This window comes from Metopolophium dirhodum, chromosome 3 (assembly GCF_019925205.1).
Source record: "Metopolophium dirhodum isolate CAU chromosome 3, ASM1992520v1, whole genome shotgun sequence".
Classification (NCBI taxonomy): domain Eukaryota; kingdom Metazoa; phylum Arthropoda; class Insecta; order Hemiptera; family Aphididae; genus Metopolophium; species Metopolophium dirhodum.
In genome coordinates this window covers 6,958,252-6,981,914 of record NC_083562.1, presented here as the reverse complement: position 1 = coordinate 6,981,914, position 23,663 = coordinate 6,958,252, and the positions used below count along the sequence as shown (strand labels likewise).

Below are 23,663 nucleotides of genomic sequence, written 5' to 3'. Positions count from 1 at the left end.
ATGAATACTAGAATATTGTTTCAGTTAATTATTATTCTTACGGATTGGATGGCAGTGGACAAAAGAATTTCCTGTATATCCTGATGGACAATTGCATATTGGACTATGGTTAATAACTTGACATTTAGCTCCTATTCCACATGTTCCAGGACATGGATCTTTACACTTTTGATTACTACAAGCTTCATTTTGATTACAATCAGAATTAGTAGTACATTCTGGTCTACACAAAGGAGGCGACCCAATGTAATTTGATATACATGAACATACAGCGTGATTATTAATTTCTCTACATTGACTATTAGATCCACAAGGTGAAGGGTTGCATGGATAAACTTGAGCTTGAACTACATAAATAAATACTTAATTAATTATTATATTGATTTAATATTATATAATTGGTATATTACTTTCAACTGGCTTGCATTGAAGGAAAGCATTTCCAGACATTTTGTCAGGGCATCGACACATTGGTATATGATTATATACATCACAAATAGCATTTTGTCCACAAATTCCAGGACAAGGATCTTTACATTTATTTTTTATACAAGCTTCTTTTTGTGAACAGTCATTATTTATTACACATTCAGGTCTACATCCCATATAAGGATTTCCTTGATATTCTAATAAGCAAGTACAAACACCATTATTACATTCTGCATTATAACCGCACGGCGATGGATTACACGGATCACTGTGTACAACTGGAATATCTGAAATATTTAAACAAAATTGTATTTCGATGTTTTATAAAATACTGATGTGTAAATTTAATTACAATCACTTACTTTCTTGTGGTTTAGAATAACAACTAGTAAAAGGATCACCAATCATGCCGTATGGACAGACACACATTGGTGTATGATTCAGGACATTACATTCAGCATTGTAACCACATGATCCAGGGCATGGATCTCTACAATGTTCGCTTATACATGCTTTGTTAGATGGGCATTCTGAATTCATAACACATTCTGGTCTACAATTTGGTGGGCTTCCGGTGTATTGAGAAAGACAACTGCATGATGGAACTCCTTGGTTATCATAGCATTGCGAATAGGGACCACAAGGTGATGGTATGCATGGGTTTACATATTCAGTAGGCACATATTGAGGCAGTGGTACTAAAAATATGTATTACGTAAATATAAAGATATTAGAATGAAAATAAAGTAGTAATTACATGGTATTGGGAAACAGTGAGTGAATGGATCTCCAGTGAATTTAGGTCGACAAGTACAAATTGGACTGTGATTTATGACTTTGCAATCAGCATTTTTTCCACAAATATCACTGCATGGGTCAGAACACTTTTGGTTTGTACACGCTTCATAACTTTTACATTCTGAACTCATTACACATTCTGGTCTACACCCTGGGGGACTTCCAATGAATGTAGGTAAACATGAACATATTGCTTGGTTATTGATGGATTTACATTGACTATTCGGACCACAGGGTGACGGATAACATGGGTTTATTGGTTCTATTGGAGCATCTAAAAGTAAGTAAAAAAATCACAATATAATTTCAATAAAATACTTATAATTAAATTTAATATTACTAAAACAGAAATACCATAAGTAGTTTTATATACTTCCATAAACTTACTTATCAAAGACATATATTACTATATTTTGTATATTAAAAAAAGTTAAATGAATTTAACAGTTTCACCCCTCAAAATTAGAATCAATAATTAACTGAATACTAACGATATTGGATTAATTTTGACATCAGTTAATTACCAAATATCTTAGATAACTTCATCTTATATCTCAGTCAACTTAAGAATAAGATATGATTTATACATTTTTGTTCTCACAAAATAATTTTTCTCATAATTTTGAATATTTTATATAATATTAGAATTGCATAATATTTTTATTGATAATCAATATTGTCTAACCCATTCATGTATATAATAAACTCATTTTATTTTAATATGTAACTTAAATTAAAAATAAATACCTTGTGGTGGTATAATAACTGAACAATATTTGAATGGGTCACCATTATAACCATTTAAACAAGTACAGACTGGTAAATGGTTAATGACATGACATTCTGCATTTTGACCGCATGTTCCTGGACACGGATCTCTACACTTATTCATCATACATGCTTTATTGGAAACGCAATCAGAATTAATTGTACATTCTGGTCTACAACTTTCATAAGGATTGCCTATATATTCTGGTAAGCAAGTACATGATCCTGCTCCGTTTTGTTCTTTACATACTGCATTCACACCACATGGTGAAGGTACGCATGGATTAATATATTCTTGAGGTATAGGATCTGCTATAAAGTAAATTATAATTTATATACAGGAAGTAGATTAATTCGAAGAAATAATTTTATGATATTATACCTTGTTGAACTGAACAGAATGTAAATGGATTTCCAACATAACCTTGTTGACAATGACAAGTAGGAGCGTGACTTAAAACTTGACATATAGCATTGACTGCGCATGATCCTGGACAAGGATCTTTACATTTCATATTCATACATGCTTTGTTATAGGAACATTCACTATTAGTGACACATTCTGGTTTGCAATTTGGAGGAGATCCGATGAACTCAGGCAAACACGAACAAGAAGGTGTGTCTCCTTTTACTTGACATTGTGAATTAGGTCCACACGGTGTTGGGACACATGGATTGCCCACTATTAATGGTATATCAGCAGCTAAATTAAACATTGTTATTTAATTGTTTATTTAAAGCTGATAACTCGAAACATATGTATATAAATTAAATAATTATAATAGTGCAAAGTAACTATTTATAATAAATTATTATTGTCTTATATATTTATGTTATGTATTTTATACTTACGAATTTGATAGCAATTCATAAAGGCATTTCCAGTATATCCCGTTGGACAGCTACATATAGGACTGTGGCTTATAACTTGGCATTTAGCATTTATACCACAAGTTCCTGGACATGGGTCTATACATTTTTGATTGGAACATGCTTGATTTTGTCTACAGTCTGAACTTGAAATACATTCAGGACGGCATAATGGTGGTAATCCAGTGTATCCCGAGACACACGAACATACTGCTTGTTTATTTACTTCCCTACATTGACTAAATGGTCCACAAGGGGATGGTTTACATGGCTCATATATCTCAGGTTCTAAACGAAAAAATGTATATTTATTTTTTCGTGAAAAAAATATTTAATAGTAAATACATACCGTTTTGTTTTGGACTACAAAAAACAAAAGCATTGCCTTGCATTCCTTCTGGACAACGACACATCGGTATATGATTATAAACATCACAAATAGCATTTTGCCCACAAATTCCAGGACAAGGATCTATACATTTATTTTTTATACATGCTTTGTTTCGTGGACAATCATTATTTAGTACACATTCAGGTCTACATCCAGTGTATGGATCTCCTTGGTATTCACTTAAGCATGTGCATACGCCATTATTACATTGAGCATTTGGACCACAAGGTGATGGATTACATGGATCTGAGTAGACTGGAGCTTGAATTACTAATAAAAATAATATATTAAAATAACGATTTATACATAATGTATAAATATCATCAATTACCTGGCTTTATGTCACACTTCGCAAACGGATTTCCTTCATATCCCTCTGGACAAGTACACATAGGTGTATGGTTAATTACATTACATTGAGCACCCCAGCCACAGGATCCCGGACATGGGTCTTGACATTTTTCTCTAATACAAGCTTCATTACTAGGACATTCGGAATGCATAATACATTCTGGTCTACAGTTTGGTGGTGATCCAATGTATTGAGCCAAGCAGGAGCATGATGGAGTACCTCCGTTGTCTTGACATATAGCATAGGCGCCACATGGTGACGGTATGCATGGGTTTATATAAATAGGTTCGTTTTGCGTTGGTGGTGGTGGAGGGGGTATAGCATGACAATGTGAAAATGGATCTCCAGTATATCCAGGAGCGCATGAACACACAGGACTATGGTTGAACACCCTGCAGTTGGCATTTTGTGCACACCGATCTTCACAAGGGTTTTTACATTTTTGATTAATACAAGCGAGACTTGCTGAACATTCTGCGTTCAATACACATTCTGGGCGACATCCGGGAGGACTTCCTACATAGTTTGGTAAACATGAACAAACTGCTTGCTGATTTATTTCTCGACATTGACTATTTGGTCCACAAGGAGATGGTGTACATGGATAAATAGGCTGTACTTCAGTTTCTAAATTTATAAAAAATACAATATTTAATATTAATCGTATATTAATTATAGCGAATTTATTTCTACTAAAGTATTAATTACGTTGTGGTGGTATGATATGGCAGTATCTGAATGGGTCACCGGTATACCCATTATAACATGTGCATGTCGGTGAATGATTAATGACTTGACATTCAGCATTTTGAGCACATGTTCCAGGGCATGGATCTTTACATTTATTACTAATACATGCTTTGTTGGACTGACATTCGGCATTTACAATACATTCAGGCTTACATCCTTCGTATGGATTTCCAAAGTATTCAGGTAGACAAGAACAAGATCCGGCTCCGTTTTGTTCTTTACAAATGGCATTTATGCCACACGGAGATGGCTCACAAGGATTTAAATATTCTTGTGGGATAGGATCAGCTAAAAATGAGCGATTACGTATATTATACATATCCTAGTAAAAAATAAAAGCAATATTCAGTTCAATTTACCTTGAATTATTGTACATTCAGTATACGGGTTTCCAATATGTCCAACAGGGCATGTACATCTTGGTGTATGACTTATTACTCTACATTCAGCACTTGGGGCACAGGCTCCAATGCAAGGATTTTTGCATTTCATGTTTATGCAGGATAAGTGAATTGGACATTCACTATTACTTACACATTCAGGTTTACAAATTGGAGGTGAGCCAATAAATTCAGGTAAACAAGAACATGATGGCGATTCACCTTGCACTTTACATTGAGAGTTTGGTCCACAAGGCGATGGAATACAAGGATTTCCAACAGGTTGAGGGATATCAGCAGCTATAATAAATTAATATAATTTTTATAGTTATACCATAATAAATATTTAATTATATGCACTTACGTTTTGGGTAACATCGAACAAATGGGTTTCCCATAAAACTGGGTGCACAACTACAAATGGGGCTGTGGTTGATAACCTGGCATTTTGAGTTTACACCACATACTCCAATACACGGGTCAATGCATTTTTGATTAGAACAAGCTTTATTACTATTACAATCTGAGTTTACAATACATTCAGGTCGACATGATGGTGGAACTCCCAAATATCCAATGATACAAGAGCATACAGCTTGACTATTTATTTCTTTACAGTGACTGTTTGGTCCACATGGTGATGGATAACAAGGATGAATATCGATTGGCGCTAAAATTAATTTAATCAAAATTTGTATTAGTTAAATTCATTGAAACTGATGTGAAATTATTTTACCTTGTTGTAATGCCGAGCATCTAATAAATGCATTTCCTTCTGTTCCTTCTGGACAGCGGCACATTGGTATATGGTTATAAACATCACATATAGCATTTTCACCACAGGTGTCTTTACACGGGTTCATGCATTTATTACGAACACAAGCCTTGTCTCTTGGACAGTCATTGTTAATTACACATTCTGGTCTACAACCTGAGTATGGATCTCCATAGTATTCATTAATACATGAACATTGGCCATTATTACATATTGCGTTTGGTCCACATGGGGATGGATAACATGGGTCTTTTTCAACAGGTTCTGGAACTAAAACATTGTCACGTGGTATTTGATACTTAAATTTGGTTTTTTTTTTAAGTCACTTACTGTTTTGTATTGGTTTTATATAGCACGATGTGAAGGGATCTCCAATGAAACCTTCTCGGCATACACAATTCGGAGTGTGATTTATAACGTTGCAGTATGCATCAATACCACAAGATCCTGGACATGGGTCTTGACATTTCTCTCGAATACATGCTAAATTGCTCCGACAGTCATTATTTATCACACATTCAGGTCTACAATTTGGTGGACTACCAAAATATTGTGATAAACATGAACATGATGGTACACCACCAATATCTCTACATTCTGAATATAAACCACATGGAGATGGAATACACGGGTTCAAGTAAGTAACTTCATCTTGTTGTGGTGGCGGTGGTGGTGGAATTAAATAACAACGGGAGAATGGATCGCCTTGATACCCGAGTTGACAGGAACATATTGCGTTATGTTTTATAACTTTGCAAATAGCATTTGAACCACACGGTCCAGGACATGGGTTGACACATTTTTGATTAACGCATGCGTGAATATCACTGCATTCAGAACTCAATACACATTCAGGTCTACAGCCAGGAGGACTTCCATGATACGTAGGGAGACATGAACAAACTGCTTGTCCATTTATTTCTTTACATTGACTATTAGGTCCACATGGTGATGGAACACAAGGAGCATAGGGCTCAGATTGCACAACTAAATATAAAATAATATTATTATATATTAATTATATAATTGAACAAGTACATTGAATTAATTAAAATATTTTCCTTACTTTGAGGAGGAATCAAATTACAGTATTTGAAAGGATCTCCTGTGTAACCATTATAACATGTGCACATAGGAAGGTGATTTATTACTAAACATTCTGCGTTTGGTCCACAAGATCCAGGACAAGGATTTTGGCACTTATTTCGAATACATGCTTTATTAGATGCGCAGTCTGTGTTCAGTGTGCATTCATATCTGCATCCATCATAAGGATTTCCTTCAAATCCAGGGAGACAACTACATGAACCAGCGCCGTTTTGTTCTTTACAAACAGCATTAGTACCACACGGAGAAGGCTCACACGGAGATAAATACTCAGTGGGTACTGGGTCAGCTAAATAATAACAATGACAACATTAAATAATATTTCCCAAAACAATTCAAGTCTTTACAATAAATCAATCAATATTATTATATAATTTTATTTACCTTGTTGAATATAACATTGTATAAATGGATCACCAACATAACCAGATAAACATGAACATCTAGGCACATGACTTACTACTTGACATATAGCATTTTGACCACAAGATCCTGGACATGGATCTTTACATTTCATATAGACACATGCTTTGTTATAGGAGCATTCACTATTGCTAATGCATTCTGGTTTGCAATTTGGAGGCGATCCGATAAATTCAGGTAAACATGAACAAGATGGCGTATCTCCTTTTACTTGGCATTGTGAATTAGGTCCACAAGGAGATGGTATACATGGATTACTCACAGGTTCAGGAAGTGCCACTGAAAACCAATATAAAACAATTATATTATAGAAAACATTTTAGAATTATAAAAATTTAATATAACTCATTATATTTTTGGAGTATTACGACATCGACATCGTATATTACTCCCTACGTTGTGCATGGCTAATATGCTGAGTGTTAGTAATGGCAAATGTGTATAAATGTATGCAATATATATTATGCTGACGCGATGTTTAGCACGCGTTGGGGTTATAACCGAATGGGACTCCTGACAGGCGATAGTTAGGTGTCGATATAGGCAGTTTAGAGTCGGAAGTCGATAGTTTGATGGTCGAGAATGAAGAGTCATAGAGGATGGCCGATAGTGGAGGTCGATGGGTGAAAACGACCTGAAGAGGACCCGCGGACGACCAGCTCAACCCACATTGGCTATTGGCACCCAAGACACATTATGGCCCGACCGGTAACCCTCAGTTATAATTTATAAGTATACCTAATACATATTATTTGATGTTCGATATATTATAAGATTCGATTTTGTAGTAATAATAATACATTAATATCTAATAACATATATATATATATATATATATACGTTGAGTATTTTGCTTCACATAAGGTAACCCTGTTTCCTAGTAATAATATCACACATCGAGGTCAAGTCTCCGAGACCTCGTTTATATAAATAGAACGACACCTAAAGAGTAGTAAGAGCGATAGGTCAAGAGGAGACGTTACAGAAGTATTGCAATTGTATTAACTTACATATGGCATGGCAGCGTACAAATGGATCACCAGTCATGCTTGGTGGACAGCTACATATAGGCTTATGATTTATAACCTGGCATTTAGCTCCAACACCACACGTTCCTATACAAGGATTTCTACACTTTTGGTTTGAACAAGCTTCGGTCAAATAGCAATCCGCATTAATTGTGCATTCTGGTCTACACGATGGTGGGCTACCCACATATCCCACGATACAAGAACATACTGCTTGATTGTTCATTTCCCTACATTGACTGTTGGGTCCACAAGGTGATGGATTACATGGCTGATTAATAATTGGATCTAAAAATTAAAAAAATGGTTAAATGAAATTCGAAACATTCAATATTCTTATAGTTGCATTAATATTTAATAACATATGAATATATTATAATATATATACGTTCACATACCTTGTAATATTGGTTGACATTGAGTAAAGGCATCACCTGCTAATCCTTCTGGACATCGACACATGGGTATATGATTATATACTTCACATATGGCATTGTAGCCACACGTCCCTGGACATGGATTTATACATTTATTTCGAATGCAAGCTTTATCCCTTGAGCATTCGTCGTTAAGAACACATTCTGGTCTACACCCAGTATATGGATCTCCGTGGTATTCAGGAAGACATGTACAAAGTCCATTATTACATATTGCGTTTGTACCACACGGGGATGGACTACATGGGTCTGTTTCTACGTCAGCAATAGGAGCTTGGGGTTTCAGATAACAACTCACAAATGGATCACCAGTGAATCCATCAGGGCATTGACAAATAGGAACGTGATTCAATACGTTACAAACTGATCCAATTCCACATGAACCAGGACATGGATCTCGACATTTCTCTTTCATGCACGCATTATTGCTTGGACATTCTGCATTGATCGTACACTCTGGTCTACAATTTGGCGGACTTCCCGTGTATTGTGGTTGACAACTACATGAAGGATAATTTCCGTAGTTTTTACACTCAGAATATGGTCCACACGGAGACGGCACACAAGGATTTGTTGGTATTGGTTCATCTTGTGGTGGTGGTGGTAACGGTGGAATTAGATAACATCTGGAGAACGGGTCTCCAGTATATCCAGGGCTACATGTACATATTGGTCGATGTTTGATAGTCTTACATTGTGTATTTTGACCACATTGTCCAATGCAAGGATCGATACAGTGTTGATTTATGCATGCAAGATTTTGTGAACAATCCTGACTGATGAGACATTCAGGACGACAATTTGGCGGACTTCCAATATAGTTCGATAAACATGAACATACGGCTTGGAAGTTGACTTCTCGACATTGACTGTGTGGTCCACATGGAGAAGGTGAACACGGGTTTATTGGTTCATTTTGGATTGCTAAAAGTTATCAAGAAGTTATGGTAAATCATTATTGTACGTATAACCTCTAGAAATGAAATGCATGCGTTAGGTACAGTTAAGTATGAGGAATAAAAGTGAATTCTATAATATTATACTACGATAAAAAAATATATACACATAAGGTTAATAATAAATATTGAAATAACTTACGTGGAGTTGGAATTATACTGCAATATTTATACGGATCTCCTGTGTATCCATAATTACACGAGCATGTCGGTGAATGGTTGTAAACGTGACAAATTGCGGATTGGGCACATGTTCCTGGACATGGATCTAAGCATTTATTTCCCATACAAGCTTTATTCGATGGGCAATCAGTGTTAACTGTACACTCGGGTCTACAGAGTTCATAAGGATTTCCAAAATACTCTTGTAAGCAACTACAGGATCCAGCGCCATTTCGCTCTTTGCAAATAGCATTTGCTCCACAAGGTGATGGAATACAAGGGTTCAGGGTCTCTTCTATTGGTTCTGCTGTAATTTAATAAACACATAACAACAATAATAAATATATGATTTTCTAATAAAAATTATATAAAATTACAATTGTAATGATCATATTTATATTTTATATTTACCTTGTTGTATTGTGCATTGCGTGAAAGGATCTCCAATATACCCTGGATAGCAGGTACACTGAGGAGAGTGACTTACTACGTTACATTGTGCGTTTTGTCCACAGGTACCAGGACAAGGGTCTTTACATTTCATATTTTTACATGCTAAATGATATGGACATTCTCCATTACTAATGCACTCGGGTTTGCAGTTCGGTGGTGAACCAATAAATTCAGGTAAACAAGAACACGAAGGCGACTGTCCTTTAATTTGGCATTGCGAATTGGGCCCACACGGAGAAGGAACACATGGATGTTCTACAGGTATCGGGTCTTGAACCGCTTAAAAAAAAAATCAAATAAGAAGTTATATAAATACATAGTTAATAAAATATTTGGAGACAGATTAGCAAATAATTTAAAAAATAATTTAATAAAACTAAATAAAATTTTTATAATTTTTTACTTACGTATTGGACGGCAATTAGAAAATGGATTTCCTGTCTGTCCTGGAGGACAACTACAGATAGGTTTATGGTTATATACACGGCAGATCGCTCCTATTCCACAAACACCACGGCATGGATCAAGACATTTTTGGTTTGAACATGCTTCGTTTAAGTTACAATCAGAATTTATTGTACATTCTGGTCTACACGATGGCGGTACTCCTAAATAGCCAATTGTACACGAACATACAGCTTGTCCATTTATTTCTCGGCATTGACTGTTAGGTCCACATGGAGTTGGATAGCATGGATTTGCATTCGTTACTGGGATAATATCTTTTAAATAAGAATGAATTATAGAAACTCAAACTGTATGTTTCATATTTATTATTAAACTCACCTTGTTGTACTAAACAATTGATAAAAGCATTTCCATACATTCCATTAGGACATCTACACATTGGTATATGATTATAAACTTCACAGATAGCATTCGTTCCACAGGTTCCAGGGCATGGGTCTTTGCATTTATTTTTTATGCATGCTTTGTTTCTGGGACAATCGTTATTTAGTACACATTCAGGTCTGCATCCAGAGTATGGATCACCTTGGAATTCAGGTTTACATTTACAAACACCATTATAGCAATCAGAATTAGGACCACAAGGCGATGGATTACATGGGTCTGAATACACTGGTTCTGGAACTATATAATTTGATTATTTTAAGTTTAATTAAATTAAATATTATGATGTATTGAAATTTACCATCCATGGGTTTTGGCCTGCAATTTTCAAAAGGATTGCCTTCATAGTTATCAGGACACAAGCAAATTGGTGTATGGTTTACCACATTGCATAAAGCGTTTACACCACATGACCCAGGGCACGGATCTTGACATTTTTGCTTCATACACGCCTTATCTCTGGGGCATTCTGCATTAATTGTACATTCATAACGGCAATTTGGAGGACTTCCTATGTATTCAGCTAAACATGAACATGATGGATAGCCATTCTGTTCTCTACATTGAGAATAAGGACCACATGGTGATGGAACGCAAGGGTTTACATAAACTGGATCAAACTGTGGTGGAGGTGGAGGTATTTGATAACAGCGAATAAATGGATCTCCAGTAAAACCATTGATACACGAACACACAGGACTGTGGTTGATAACTTTGCAGTTTGAATTTTGTCCACATGGTTCTGGACAAGGATTTGAACACTTCTGTTTTATGCATGCTTTACTCGAAGCACACTCTGAGTTTGTTACACATTCTGGTCTACATCCAGGCGGGCTCCCTACGTACGTCGGAAGGCATGAGCAAACAGCTTGATGGTTAATTTCCCGACATTGACTATTTGGCCCACACGGAGAAGGTGAACATGGGTTAATTGGTTCGATTTCAGTTTCTATTAAAAATAATCAGATATATATAAGTATATTAATTTAGTTACAAATAATAATGATATTAACATGTATCAACATACGTTGTGGAGGAGGTATTTGATGACAGTATCTAAATGGATCACCAGTATATCCTTGATAGCAAGAACACATGGGCAAATGATTAACTACTTGACATTCTGCATTTTGACCACATGTTCCTGGACATGGGTTTTTACACTTGTAATTAGAGCAAGCTTTGTTTGACGCGCAGTCTGTATTCAAAACACATTCCGGTCTACATCCTTCATATGGATTTCCATAGTATTCGGGCAAGCACGTACACGATCCAGCTCCATTTTGTTCTTTACAAATTGCATTTGTTCCACAGGGGGATGGTACACATGGATTTAAATACTCTTGTGGTAATGGATCAGCTGAATAGAAAAGTATAATTAATTTAAGAAGATAATAATTATTTTATACTATAATTTTACCTTGTTGTACAATGCATTGCGTGAACGGATCTCCTACGTATCCAATTGGACATTTGCATATTGGCGAATGGCTTACTACATGGCATTCAGCATTTGGGGCACACGAACCTGGACAAGGATCTTTACATTTCATATTAGCACAAGCTAAATTATATGAGCACTCGCTATTGGTAATACATTCCGGCTTGCAATTTGGAGGTGATCCGATGAAATTAGGTAGGCATGAGCATGATGGCGATTCGCCTTGAACCTTACACTGCGAATTCGGTCCACAAGGAGACGGAACGCAAGGATTACCAACGTATTGTGGTAAATCGGCAGCTACATTTTAAATGTAATTATTAATAATATTCTTTTAATTAATATAAATATATTTTATCTTTTTTTATTACATACGTTTATTATAACATCTTGTAAATGGATCACCAATTAATCCTGGTGGACAACTACAAATTGGATTATGATTTATGACTTGGCATTTTGCACTAATTCCACAAATACTAGGACATGGATTTCGACACTTTTGATTTGAACAAGCTTCGTTTAGACCACAGTCAGAATTTATTGTACATTCAGGTCTACATAAAGGTGGTGCACCCAAGTATCCAGATATGCATGAACACACCGCTACACCATTCACTTGTTTACACTGGCTATTTGGTCCGCAAGGAGATGGAGCACATGGGTTGATAACTTCAACGGATGCTGAAATTATATAAATATATTTGTATTTATAATTATGTTATTGAATAAACATAATATTTAAACTAGGTGACTATATTTTTTCGTGTTGAATAGTACATTTTTTTTACCTTGAATAGGTATGCATTGAATAAATGCATTTCCATTCATGCCTTGTGGACACGTACACATCGGAATATGATTGTAAACATTACAAATTGCATTTAATCCACATGTTCCTTGGCATGGATTTTTACATTTATTATTGATGCACGCTTTAATAATGGGACAATCTGTATTTAAAATACATTCTGGACGACAGCCAGAGTATGGATCGCCTTGATATTCACTCAAGCAGGAGCAAACACCATTATTACATAATGCATTTGATCCACATGGGGATGGGTTACATGGATCATCATATTGCGGCTTAGGAGCTATGAATTAAAATTATTAAAATGTATTATAAATGCTTTGATACACCTAATCATATAGTCTACAGTCTAAAGTAAAAAAAAATACTTACGAGATGTTGGTTTTATATAGCAACTGGTAAACGGATCTCCTGTATAACCTTCAATACACGAGCATATTGGGTTATGATTATAAACGTTACAATTAGCATTAACACCACATGATCCTGGACATGGGTCTTGGCATTTTTGTTTCATACAAGCCTTATCTTTTGGACATTCTTCGTTTATTGTACATTCGGGTCTACAATTTGGCGGGGAACCAATATAATTTTCTTGGCAGGAACAAGAAGGATATCCATTGGAATCTTTACAATATGAGTATAGGCCACATGGTGATGGTATACATGGGTTAATTGGTTCATTTTGTACTGGTGGTGATGGCAAGTCTGTTAAAATTTAAGTTATTTGATTAATAAATATCATGTTGTAAGAATAATAAGGATAAGTGAAAAATATTTTTAAATCTATGATTAAATAATGAAGAAAAGTTAAACTTACATTGTATAGCATAACAGCTTGAAAATGGATCACCAGTAAATCCTTCTTTGCACGAACACATGGGGCTATGATTTATTACTTTACATTTTGAATTAGACCCACAAGCATTTAAACAAGGGTCAACGCATTTTAAATTTCGGCACGCTTTGGGTTTGCCACATTCTGAGTTGACAACACACTCTGGTCTACAGTTTGGAGGACTCCCCACATATGATTGTAGGCATGAACAAACTGCTTGGTAATTTATTTCCTTACATTGACTGTTTGGTCCACATGGTGATGGAACACAAGGATTAATTGGATCCGCTTGTGGTTCTACATATATATTATAATTAGTATGATTTATTCCCTATATACAAATATAATACACTCATACACCTAATTATAATACATACGTTGTGGTGGTGGAGCTAGGATGCAGTACTTATATGGATCACCAGTAAAACCTGGTATACAAGTACAAGATGGCAAATGATTAGTCACGTAGCATTCTGCGTTTTGACCACAAGTTCCAGCGCACGGATTTTGACATTTATTTTTCACACAAGCTTTTTGAGGTGTGCAGTCAGAGTTTATAACACATTCTGGCCTACAGCCTTCATATGGATTTCCATTATATTCTGGTAAACAACTACACGAACCAGCACCATTATACTCTTTGCATATAGCGTTCATTCCACAGGGGGAAGGAATGCATGGGTTTAGAGGTTCTTGGTATACTGGTAACACTATAATTATAATTTCAAAAATAATATTATTATTTGGAGATAAAGCCACAAGGAGGTATTAAATAACTCTATTAGTAGTACTCACCATTTAATATAAGTTTATTGTTATACAATTATTTAGTAAGCTCTAACTCTTCTTTTACATCTGTTACATGATTAGTGATAGCTATTCAAAAATTGAGCAGATAATATAATCAACATCGTTTTGGAAAGAATTACCTATGTTAGGTCTAAAACAATAATTATCATGGCATCGTAATACTTAAGGTATAAACAACTCGAAAAGATTTTCTTACCTCTATATATTCTGAAAACATTTAGTTAATTTTTATAACTTATGTACTAAAAATGACTTACCGATCTTAAATTTAATTAGTAACAAACTAAACATATTCAACTTGAGTTACTAAATATTAATTACTATTCTATTTACTTATAAATAAATACAATTAAAGTATTATTAAGTAACTTAATACATATCAGGTAAATTCAACGTCTCTAGCTTAAATATAGATAAATATGTTTTTTAAATACTACCGAATATTACTTTTGCAATATAATGTCATGAAAAGTATTTTCAAACGATCCTAAATTACATGCAAACATAAATAAGTAACCTTATATACATTTTAAGACGTACTGAAATACTTGAATCAAAATTTAGTGCATACAAAATTATTCGACTACAGAACAAAAGTCATAGTATATAGATTTAAAATTTAACATTCAAAGCTCAAGAAATGTATATACAATTCAACTTAAAATTATTAAATAGAACTCTTATCATGCTCACAAGATGCAACATATATACTCTTGATTTTAAACATATTTAATTCATTCTTTTAAAAATTTGTTCATGCACTAAGCAAACATTTTTTTAGGAAATTATGTAAAATAAAATAGTATTATACTCGATTAAAATTCAATGACAGCATGCCATCCATTTTAAGACTACATTAATGTTCATGTATGATTAACTTTAATGCTTATATTTTCATTGCATTATATTTATGATTATATAATTTTATGATGTTTATGTATTGTTTTTTTTGGGGGGGGGGGGGGGTAGAGAGGGGTGATATATTCTAGTAAAATGTATTTTTATTAAATGATTATATGACTCATTAAAACTAATCTGCTCAACCGTTGATTGGGAGAAAGTATTAATAATGGTAGTAATTTTTTAGATATTTTATTATACATTAGCTTTATTAATAAATGGGAAATTATTTTAATATGTTATTGAAAAAAAAAATGCTTATCAAGTGATAGTGTCAAAGTCGTGATTTTTATTATTAATGTTTTAAAATTTTAATATGGGCTATGATAAGTTATTTGTGAAATATTAATTTAAGTTACTGTGTACTTATATTGTTATTTTTAATTTTTCGATATAAACCATGAATCAAAAATACATCAATAGATACTAAAAACATATGTTAATGAAGCAAGCATTATAAAAAAAAAATTGTTCATTTTAAATAATATTGCGTGTTTAAACTCAAATGTGCAAAGCATATTCATGCAAATATGTTAAAATCTTACCCGGGACTGATTGACAATAAGTAAACGGATCTCCAGTAAATCCATTATTGCAAGAACACATGGGAGTGTGATTAATCACAGAACATGCAGCATTTGAGCCACATGAACCAGGGCAAGGGTCTGTACACTTTTGATTAATACATGATAAATGGCTAGGACATTCTGGATTAATTGTACATTCCGGTCTGCACGATGGTGGCGTTCCAACATAATTTGACAAGCACGAGCACGCCGGTGCTCCTCCACGATCTCTACACTCAGAGTTGGGTCCACACGGTGATGGGACACAAACATTAATTGGATCAGCTGATGGTGTGGGTCTTATTTCTGGAATAAGTTAATATAGTGTTTTAAATATAAAATTTAAATATTATCTTCAATAAATATTTTACCTTGAACAGGATAACAACTCCTAAATGGATCTCCGCTATGCTGTGGTGGACAAGTACAAATAGGACTATGATTTACTACTTTACAGTTAGCAAGGTGGCCACAAGTTCCAGGACATGGATCACGGCATTTGCTCATGAGACATGCTTGGGTTAAAGGACACTCTGCACTAACAACACATTCTGGTCGACAAGAAGGTGGTGAACCGATCATACTATTTTGACAGGAACAGACAGCATGTCCTTCTACTACACGACAAACGCTGTTTGGCCCACATGGAGAAGGATTACATGGGTCTCTAGATGGTTCGTCTATAAGAACATTTATGTAATTATCATTTTTTTTTTTTTTTTGTTAATATAATTTGATTTATACCTTGAACTTTAACGGGTCTACAAATAACAAATGCGTCGCCAGCTGTACCAGTTGGGCAACTGCAGGTTGGAATATGGTTAATGACATCACATATGGCACCTTGACCACAAGTGCCTGGACAAGGATCCTGACACTTTTGGTTTAAACATGCTTTATTTCTAGGACAATCCGTGTTCATTGTACACTCAGGCCGACAACCTATTAATGGATCTCCAAAATAGTTTGTCAGACATTTACAAACTCCATTGTAACATTGAGTATTGGATCCACACGGTGATGGATTACATGGATCGGTAGGCGTGGCTAGTGTTGGTTGTTCTAAAAATAATATTTTAAAATTATAATAGTAAATAATCAAATATATTGAGAATTATAAGTAAATTATTATTGTACCTATTATTGGAATACATTGCGTAAATGGATCACCATTGTGTCCAGTGATACATGTACAAGTTGGTATATGATTTTGAACTCTACAGTCTGTATTTAAACCACAAGATCCATAACATGGATCTCTACATTTATCTGATATACAAGATAACATGGAAGGACAGTCAGAATTAACGGAACATTCGGGTCGACAATTTGGCGGAGCACCGACGTAATTTGTTCGACACGAACATGATGGTTGATTTCCAACTGGTCTACATTCAGAATTCGGTCCACATGGCGAGGGAATACAAGGATTTGTAGGTATCACCGGTTCATCTAGTGGTTTCACTGTGTGATAAACAGTAAATTAAGTATTTTATTCATATATACTATATAGACAAACTTTAAACACAAACTGAGTACAACAGTTAATGATTTTGTATTCTAAATATAAAATTAAGATTATAAATTAATATCTAACCTGGTTGGGGATAACATCTTGTGAAAGGATCTCCAATTAAACCAGGTGAACATGTGCAAATTGGACTGTGATTAATAACTTCACAACGAGCATTTAGTCCACACGTTCCAGGACAAGGGTCTGTGCATTTGAATTTATGACAAGCTCTATTCGATGGGCATTCGTTGTTTACCACACACTCTGGTCTACAATTTGGCGGAGTCCCTTGGTATTCTATTTGACAAGAACATACTCCTTGTTGGTTTACATTTTTACATTGGCTGTTAGGGCCGCAAGGTGATGGATGACAAGGGTCATACACTGTGGCTTGAGTTGCTAGTAATATAAATATTTAACAATTTAAAAATATTATTTATCAAAAGTTGAAAAATAAATATTTTACTTGGAGGTTGAGGTTGGCAGTACGTAAATGGATTTCCTATATACCCAGATATACAGTTGCAAGTTGGCACATGACTAATAACCGTGCAAACAGCATCTACTCCACATACACCAGGACAAGGATCCACACATTTATTTCCAATACATGCCTTATTTGTTGGACAGTCCGAACTGTGAATACATTCAGGTCGGCAACCCTCATATGGGTTTCCATAATAATCATTAATGCAAGAACAAGATCCGGCACCATCTTGTTGTTTACATATTGCATTTGCACCACATGGAGATGGTTCACATGGATTTAAATTTTCTAAATATGTAAAAGAAATTTAGTAATAATTTAGCTAAATCTATTGATAGTAACATACCTTGTTGATAAATACATTGAACAAATGGATTTCCTGTAAATCCAGAGGGACATAGACACGAAACTGCATGATTAACAACTTGGCAATGGGCATCACTTCCGCAAGATCCTGGACACGGATCTCTACATTTGTTATTAATGCAAGCAAGAGTTGATGGACAATCTGGGTTTATTATACATTCTGGTCGACAATTTGGTGGAGCACCAATATAAGATGGTAAACATGAACATGATGGGTTATTTCCCGAAGCTATACATTGAGAATTCGGACCACATGGTGAAGGGACACAGGGAAGTTTCGGTGGATCGTTTTGAGGTGGAAGAACTGGTTCTGAAAATGTTAATAAATAAATACAATTTATGTTGAACAATGAATAAATAATTTGTTAGTATTTACTTTGTATCGTATAACAGCTTCGGAATGGATCTCCAGTTTGTCCTTCTCTACAACTGCAGATTGGGCTATGATTAATTACTTCACATCTAGCTCCAGAACCACAAGCCCCTACACACGGGTTGATACATTTCATGTTTACACATGCTTTGTCTGGATTACATTCAGAGCTGACAGTACATTCTGGGCGGCATGATGGTGGTGCACCAATGTAATTTGGTAAACAAGAACACACTGCATGATTATCTGAGTTTCGACATTGGCTATAAGCACCACACGGTGATGGACTACACGGGTCACTTGATACAGGAACATCTAAATAAATCAAAAAAAATTATAATTTTAAACAACTATGCATAAGATTAATACTGTTGATTTTTACCATCTGGAACAGGTCGACAGATTGTGAACGGATCTCCTGAATATTTGGTCGGGCATGAACAAATTGGAATGTGATTCACTACATCACAATTGGCACCTTGACCGCAAGTTCCAATACATGGATCGCTACATTTATTTCTCATACATGCCTTGTCTCTAGAACATTCGGTGTTTAACACACACTCTGGACGACAATTCTCATATGGGTTTCCTGTATATTCTGGCAAGCACTCGCAATTTCCATTTCCTTTGCAGATCGCATTTGGCCCACAAGGTGATGGATTACAAGGATCAGATGCTAATGGTCTCTCGGTAGCTTTTATGAAAATATAAATATATATTAATAAGAATTTAATATCTAGTTTAAATCTAATAATATTTTACATACTTATTTGTATTTGTGTACAAAAGTCGAATGGATCTCCTGTCAGTCCATTATTACAAGTACAAATTGGAATATGATTTAGTACGTGGCAATTCGCATTTAATCCACATGAACCCATACATGGGTCACGGCATTTTTGGTTCATACAAGCCAATTGACTTGGGCATTCAGCACTTATAACACATTCAGGTCTGCATGAAGGCGGTGAGCCAATGAAGTCTGGTAGACATGAGCATACAGGGATTCCATTTTGTATCTGGCATTGTGAATTAGGTCCACAAGGTGTTGGATAACACGATGCTGGACGTTCGGTTACTGGAGGTGTTGGCGTAGTAGCTGAAAATACATTATAAAAATTATCTCATTTAGTTATAGTTTATTTTTTATTCTTACGTATTAAGGCACAATGTGAGAACGGATCTCCAGAATATCCAGCTGGGCATGCACAAATTGGGTTATGATTTCTCACAGTACACAAGGCTTGTATTCCGCAAGTATTTGGACAAGGATCCAAACATTTTTGATTTGTACAAGCTTTGTCCAAAGGACATTCTGAACTGACAACACATTCAGGTCTACATACTGGTGGACTACCCATATAATTTGGTAAACAAGAGCAAACGGCTTGATCGTTAATTTTACGACACTGGCTGTTAGGTCCACACGGGGATGGATGGCATGGGTCAATCGGTTCTCTTTGTGTTGCTGTAGTTACAATATTACAATTATAAATATAATATATTTTATTAGCTTTAAAATACAGTTTTATTATTAAAAAAAAATACTAACGGATAACTGGTATCGGACGACAAGAAGTAAATGGATCACCAGTAAAAGATGGTGGACAAGAGCAAATAGGTATATGTTTCACAACTGTACATAATGCCTCAGAACCACATGTTCCTGGACAAGGATCTATGCATTTATAACCAATACAAGCCAAAGCCAAATTACAATCGTCGTTGTTTTCACATTCTCTTCGGCATCCTGTGTAAGGATCACCGAAGAATCCTGTAGAGCACGTACAAGCAGCTACTCCATTTCGGTTGACACAATCTGAATTTAGACCACACGGTGATGGATAACAAGGATCTACAGCTTCTGGTGATCTTTCGGTAGCTATACAAGTCAATAAAAATATGTTGGTCTACATGCATTGAAACAAATACTCGTAAAAATATTCTATTTATTTAAAGTATTATTAAAATTTAAAACTAATCTATCGTTGAGTTAATAATATATGTCGTAAGTATAACGTGTACATAGTAGTAGTCTTTGTTCTTACAGGTAGGTAACAGTTGGCAATATGTAAGCGCATCGCCAGTGTACCCAGGTAAACAAGTACAAACTGGGTGGTGATTGATGACTCTACAATGAGCATATTGTCCACATGATCCTGGGCATGGATCAGAACATTTTTCATTGATACATGCCAAGTTACTTGAACATTCCGCGCTAATAACACACTCAGGCCTACAATTGGGTGGCCGACCAATGTAGTTTTGCAAACAAGAACATGCAGCTGTATTGCTCACCACTCTACATTGAGAGTGAGGTCCACAAGGTGACGGAGAGCAAGGGGCTGTAGGCGGTGAAGGAGTGGTTGTGGCTAAAGTGAGAAAAAGAAAAAAAGAAAAACATGCAACAGAGTTTCAGACAGTAATACAAGAAATCACATATATCATATTTTTCATGCAATAGAATAAAGAAATGCAAAAGATTTTCAAGTAAAAAGTACCAAACATTCACTATACAATTCTTACGTTGTATTTTATTGCAAGAAGCAAAAGGATCGCCCGTATATCCGGGGGAACAGCTACAAATGGGATTGTGATTTACTACTTGACACCTTGTATTCAGGCCGCAAGTACCAATGCAGGGGTCGCTACATTTTTGATTAACACAAGCTTTGTTTTGACTACACTCTGAACTGACAACGCATTCAGGACGACAAGATGGGGGTGTACCGATAAAAGAACTTAAACAAGAACAAACGGCATGATCGTTTAGTTCTCTGCATTGACTGTTAGGTCCACATGGTGATGGAACACAAGGATCTATCGGCGTAGCTTCAGCTAAAAAAATGAAGTCATAACAAAATATTTATATATGATAATTACTATTCATAAGAAAATAAATTTTATCCTTACTTATGGGTATAACATGGCATATGCTCAACGGATCACCAGTGTATCCAGGTATACAACTGCACGAAGGTGCGTGGTTTAGAACTTTACATTCTGCGTTAAGGCCACATGTTCCAGGACATGGATCCTTACATTTGTTATTTGCACATGCTTTTGTACGATCACAATCTGCATTTGTAACACATTCAGGTCTACATCCCGTGTACGGATCACCGAAATATTCAGGGAGACAAACACAAGAACCGGCACCGTTCTTTTCTCGACAAATAGCATTAGCTCCACATGGAGACGGATTACATGGATCCCTCGGTCCTTCAGTAGGAGGAACTATAACAAATATAAATCATCAAGAGTTATTTAAATAGAGACATTCTACCAGTTAATATATATATTTATATTACTTTGTTGAACTATGGAACATCCAGCAAATGGATCTCCAGTATATCCAGTTTCACAAGTACACTGTGGTCTATGATTACGTGTTACACAAGTCGCGTGTACCCCACAAGAACCAGGACAAGGATCTTTGCATCGTTCGTTTAAGCAAGCAAGATTTCCTGGACATTCAGCATTTATCGAACATTCTGGGCGACAGTTTGGTGGTCTTCCTATATAGTTTGGCAGACAAGAGCATGCTGGTGTTGAGCCAACTTCACGGCATATTGAATTCAGACCACATGGGGATGGAACACAAGGATTTCCACTAGGTGGTGGCTGAGTTGGTCGTGCTATAATAAAAAAAAAATTATTATTATTACATTATAAAGCAATTTTATAGTTGATTGATAAATAATTTTTGTTTTAAATATATAAGTAATCTATAACTTAATAAACAAAAATATTTATTTTGAAATAACATTTAGGTTAATTATTTTATAATTATATAAAATATTTTAAATCATTTATTTAAATTATTTAGGAATCATTTATTAAAATTGTTTTTTATTAGTATAGTTTTAGATATATATATATAAACTTACGTTCTGATTTGCATTGAACAAATGGATCGCCAATTAAACCACTTGGACAACTGCAAATCGGATTGTGATTTATGACTTGGCACCTGGCGCCTATACCACATATTCCAATACAAGGGTCTGAACATTTTTGATTAATACAAGCTCTGTTTTGAGGACATTCCGAACTAACTACACATTCTGGACGACAACCCGGAGGAGTACCAATATAGTTAGTTTGACAAGAACATACTGCATGGTCATTCACAGTTCTACATACGCTATAAGGCCCACATGGTGATGGTTCACATGGATTTTTAGGTATTTCATCCACTATAAATAAAATATAAAAGTTATAATGCTTATATTTAATATTTTAGACAAATTATATAAATCTTACTTGGTGGTGGCATATGACATGCGGTAATAGGATTGCCAGTATAACCTGGAAAACATGTACACGATGGTGTGTGGTTGATGACACTACATTCTGCATTAAGTCCACAAGTACCAGGACAAGGATCACGGCATTTATTATTTACGCATGCTTTACTCCTATCACATTCTGAATTAGTCACACATTCTGGTCTACATCCCGTGTAAGGATCACCAAAATATTCTGGTAAACATATACAAGATCCTGCTCCATTACGTTCTTTGCATATAGCGTTTGCTCCACATGGCGATGGGTTACAGGGCATTTTAGGTCCTTCAGTTGGAACAACTAAAATTTTAAAAATAATTAAAAAATATAT

At 35.1% G+C, this 23,663-nt stretch overlaps 1 protein-coding gene across 1 annotated transcript in view; it reads right to left on the bottom strand.

The window, feature by feature from the left end:
• Positions 1-23,663, bottom strand: part of LOC132941562 (uncharacterized) — a 128,175-nt gene that overhangs the window by 23,803 nt on the left and 80,709 nt on the right. The window contains exons 73-120 of the mRNA XM_061009668.1: positions 23,309-23,632; positions 22,933-23,241; positions 22,354-22,680; positions 21,956-22,279; positions 21,569-21,880; positions 21,091-21,414; positions 20,595-20,924; positions 20,199-20,510; positions 19,809-20,141; positions 19,422-19,736; positions 19,043-19,354; positions 18,647-18,976; positions 18,280-18,588; positions 17,898-18,212; positions 17,438-17,764; positions 17,045-17,362; positions 16,672-16,980; positions 16,280-16,606; positions 14,402-14,725; positions 14,007-14,321; positions 13,559-13,894; positions 13,164-13,469; positions 12,748-13,056; positions 12,352-12,672; positions 11,959-12,291; positions 11,233-11,880; positions 10,866-11,171; positions 10,487-10,801; positions 10,038-10,358; positions 9,607-9,933; positions 8,470-9,432; positions 8,054-8,359; positions 7,005-7,322; positions 6,580-6,909; positions 5,844-6,500; positions 5,475-5,783; positions 5,103-5,408; positions 4,718-5,038; positions 4,317-4,646; positions 3,588-4,235; positions 3,215-3,526; positions 2,848-3,153; positions 2,378-2,698; positions 1,975-2,304; positions 1,187-1,501; positions 792-1,127; positions 411-716; positions 42-347 (exon numbers count right to left, since the gene is read on the bottom strand). Coding sequence (XP_060865651.1) covers positions 42-347; positions 411-716; positions 792-1,127; positions 1,187-1,501; positions 1,975-2,304; positions 2,378-2,698; positions 2,848-3,153; positions 3,215-3,526; positions 3,588-4,235; positions 4,317-4,646; positions 4,718-5,038; positions 5,103-5,408; positions 5,475-5,783; positions 5,844-6,500; positions 6,580-6,909; positions 7,005-7,322; positions 8,054-8,359; positions 8,470-9,432; positions 9,607-9,933; positions 10,038-10,358; positions 10,487-10,801; positions 10,866-11,171; positions 11,233-11,880; positions 11,959-12,291; positions 12,352-12,672; positions 12,748-13,056; positions 13,164-13,469; positions 13,559-13,894; positions 14,007-14,321; positions 14,402-14,725; positions 16,280-16,606; positions 16,672-16,980; positions 17,045-17,362; positions 17,438-17,764; positions 17,898-18,212; positions 18,280-18,588; positions 18,647-18,976; positions 19,043-19,354; positions 19,422-19,736; positions 19,809-20,141; positions 20,199-20,510; positions 20,595-20,924; positions 21,091-21,414; positions 21,569-21,880; positions 21,956-22,279; positions 22,354-22,680; positions 22,933-23,241; positions 23,309-23,632 — 16,938 coding nt within the window. The remainder of the gene's footprint in view (positions 1-41; positions 348-410; positions 717-791; positions 1,128-1,186; positions 1,502-1,974; positions 2,305-2,377; positions 2,699-2,847; positions 3,154-3,214; positions 3,527-3,587; positions 4,236-4,316; positions 4,647-4,717; positions 5,039-5,102; positions 5,409-5,474; positions 5,784-5,843; positions 6,501-6,579; positions 6,910-7,004; positions 7,323-8,053; positions 8,360-8,469; positions 9,433-9,606; positions 9,934-10,037; positions 10,359-10,486; positions 10,802-10,865; positions 11,172-11,232; positions 11,881-11,958; positions 12,292-12,351; positions 12,673-12,747; positions 13,057-13,163; positions 13,470-13,558; positions 13,895-14,006; positions 14,322-14,401; positions 14,726-16,279; positions 16,607-16,671; positions 16,981-17,044; positions 17,363-17,437; positions 17,765-17,897; positions 18,213-18,279; positions 18,589-18,646; positions 18,977-19,042; positions 19,355-19,421; positions 19,737-19,808; positions 20,142-20,198; positions 20,511-20,594; positions 20,925-21,090; positions 21,415-21,568; positions 21,881-21,955; positions 22,280-22,353; positions 22,681-22,932; positions 23,242-23,308; positions 23,633-23,663) is intronic.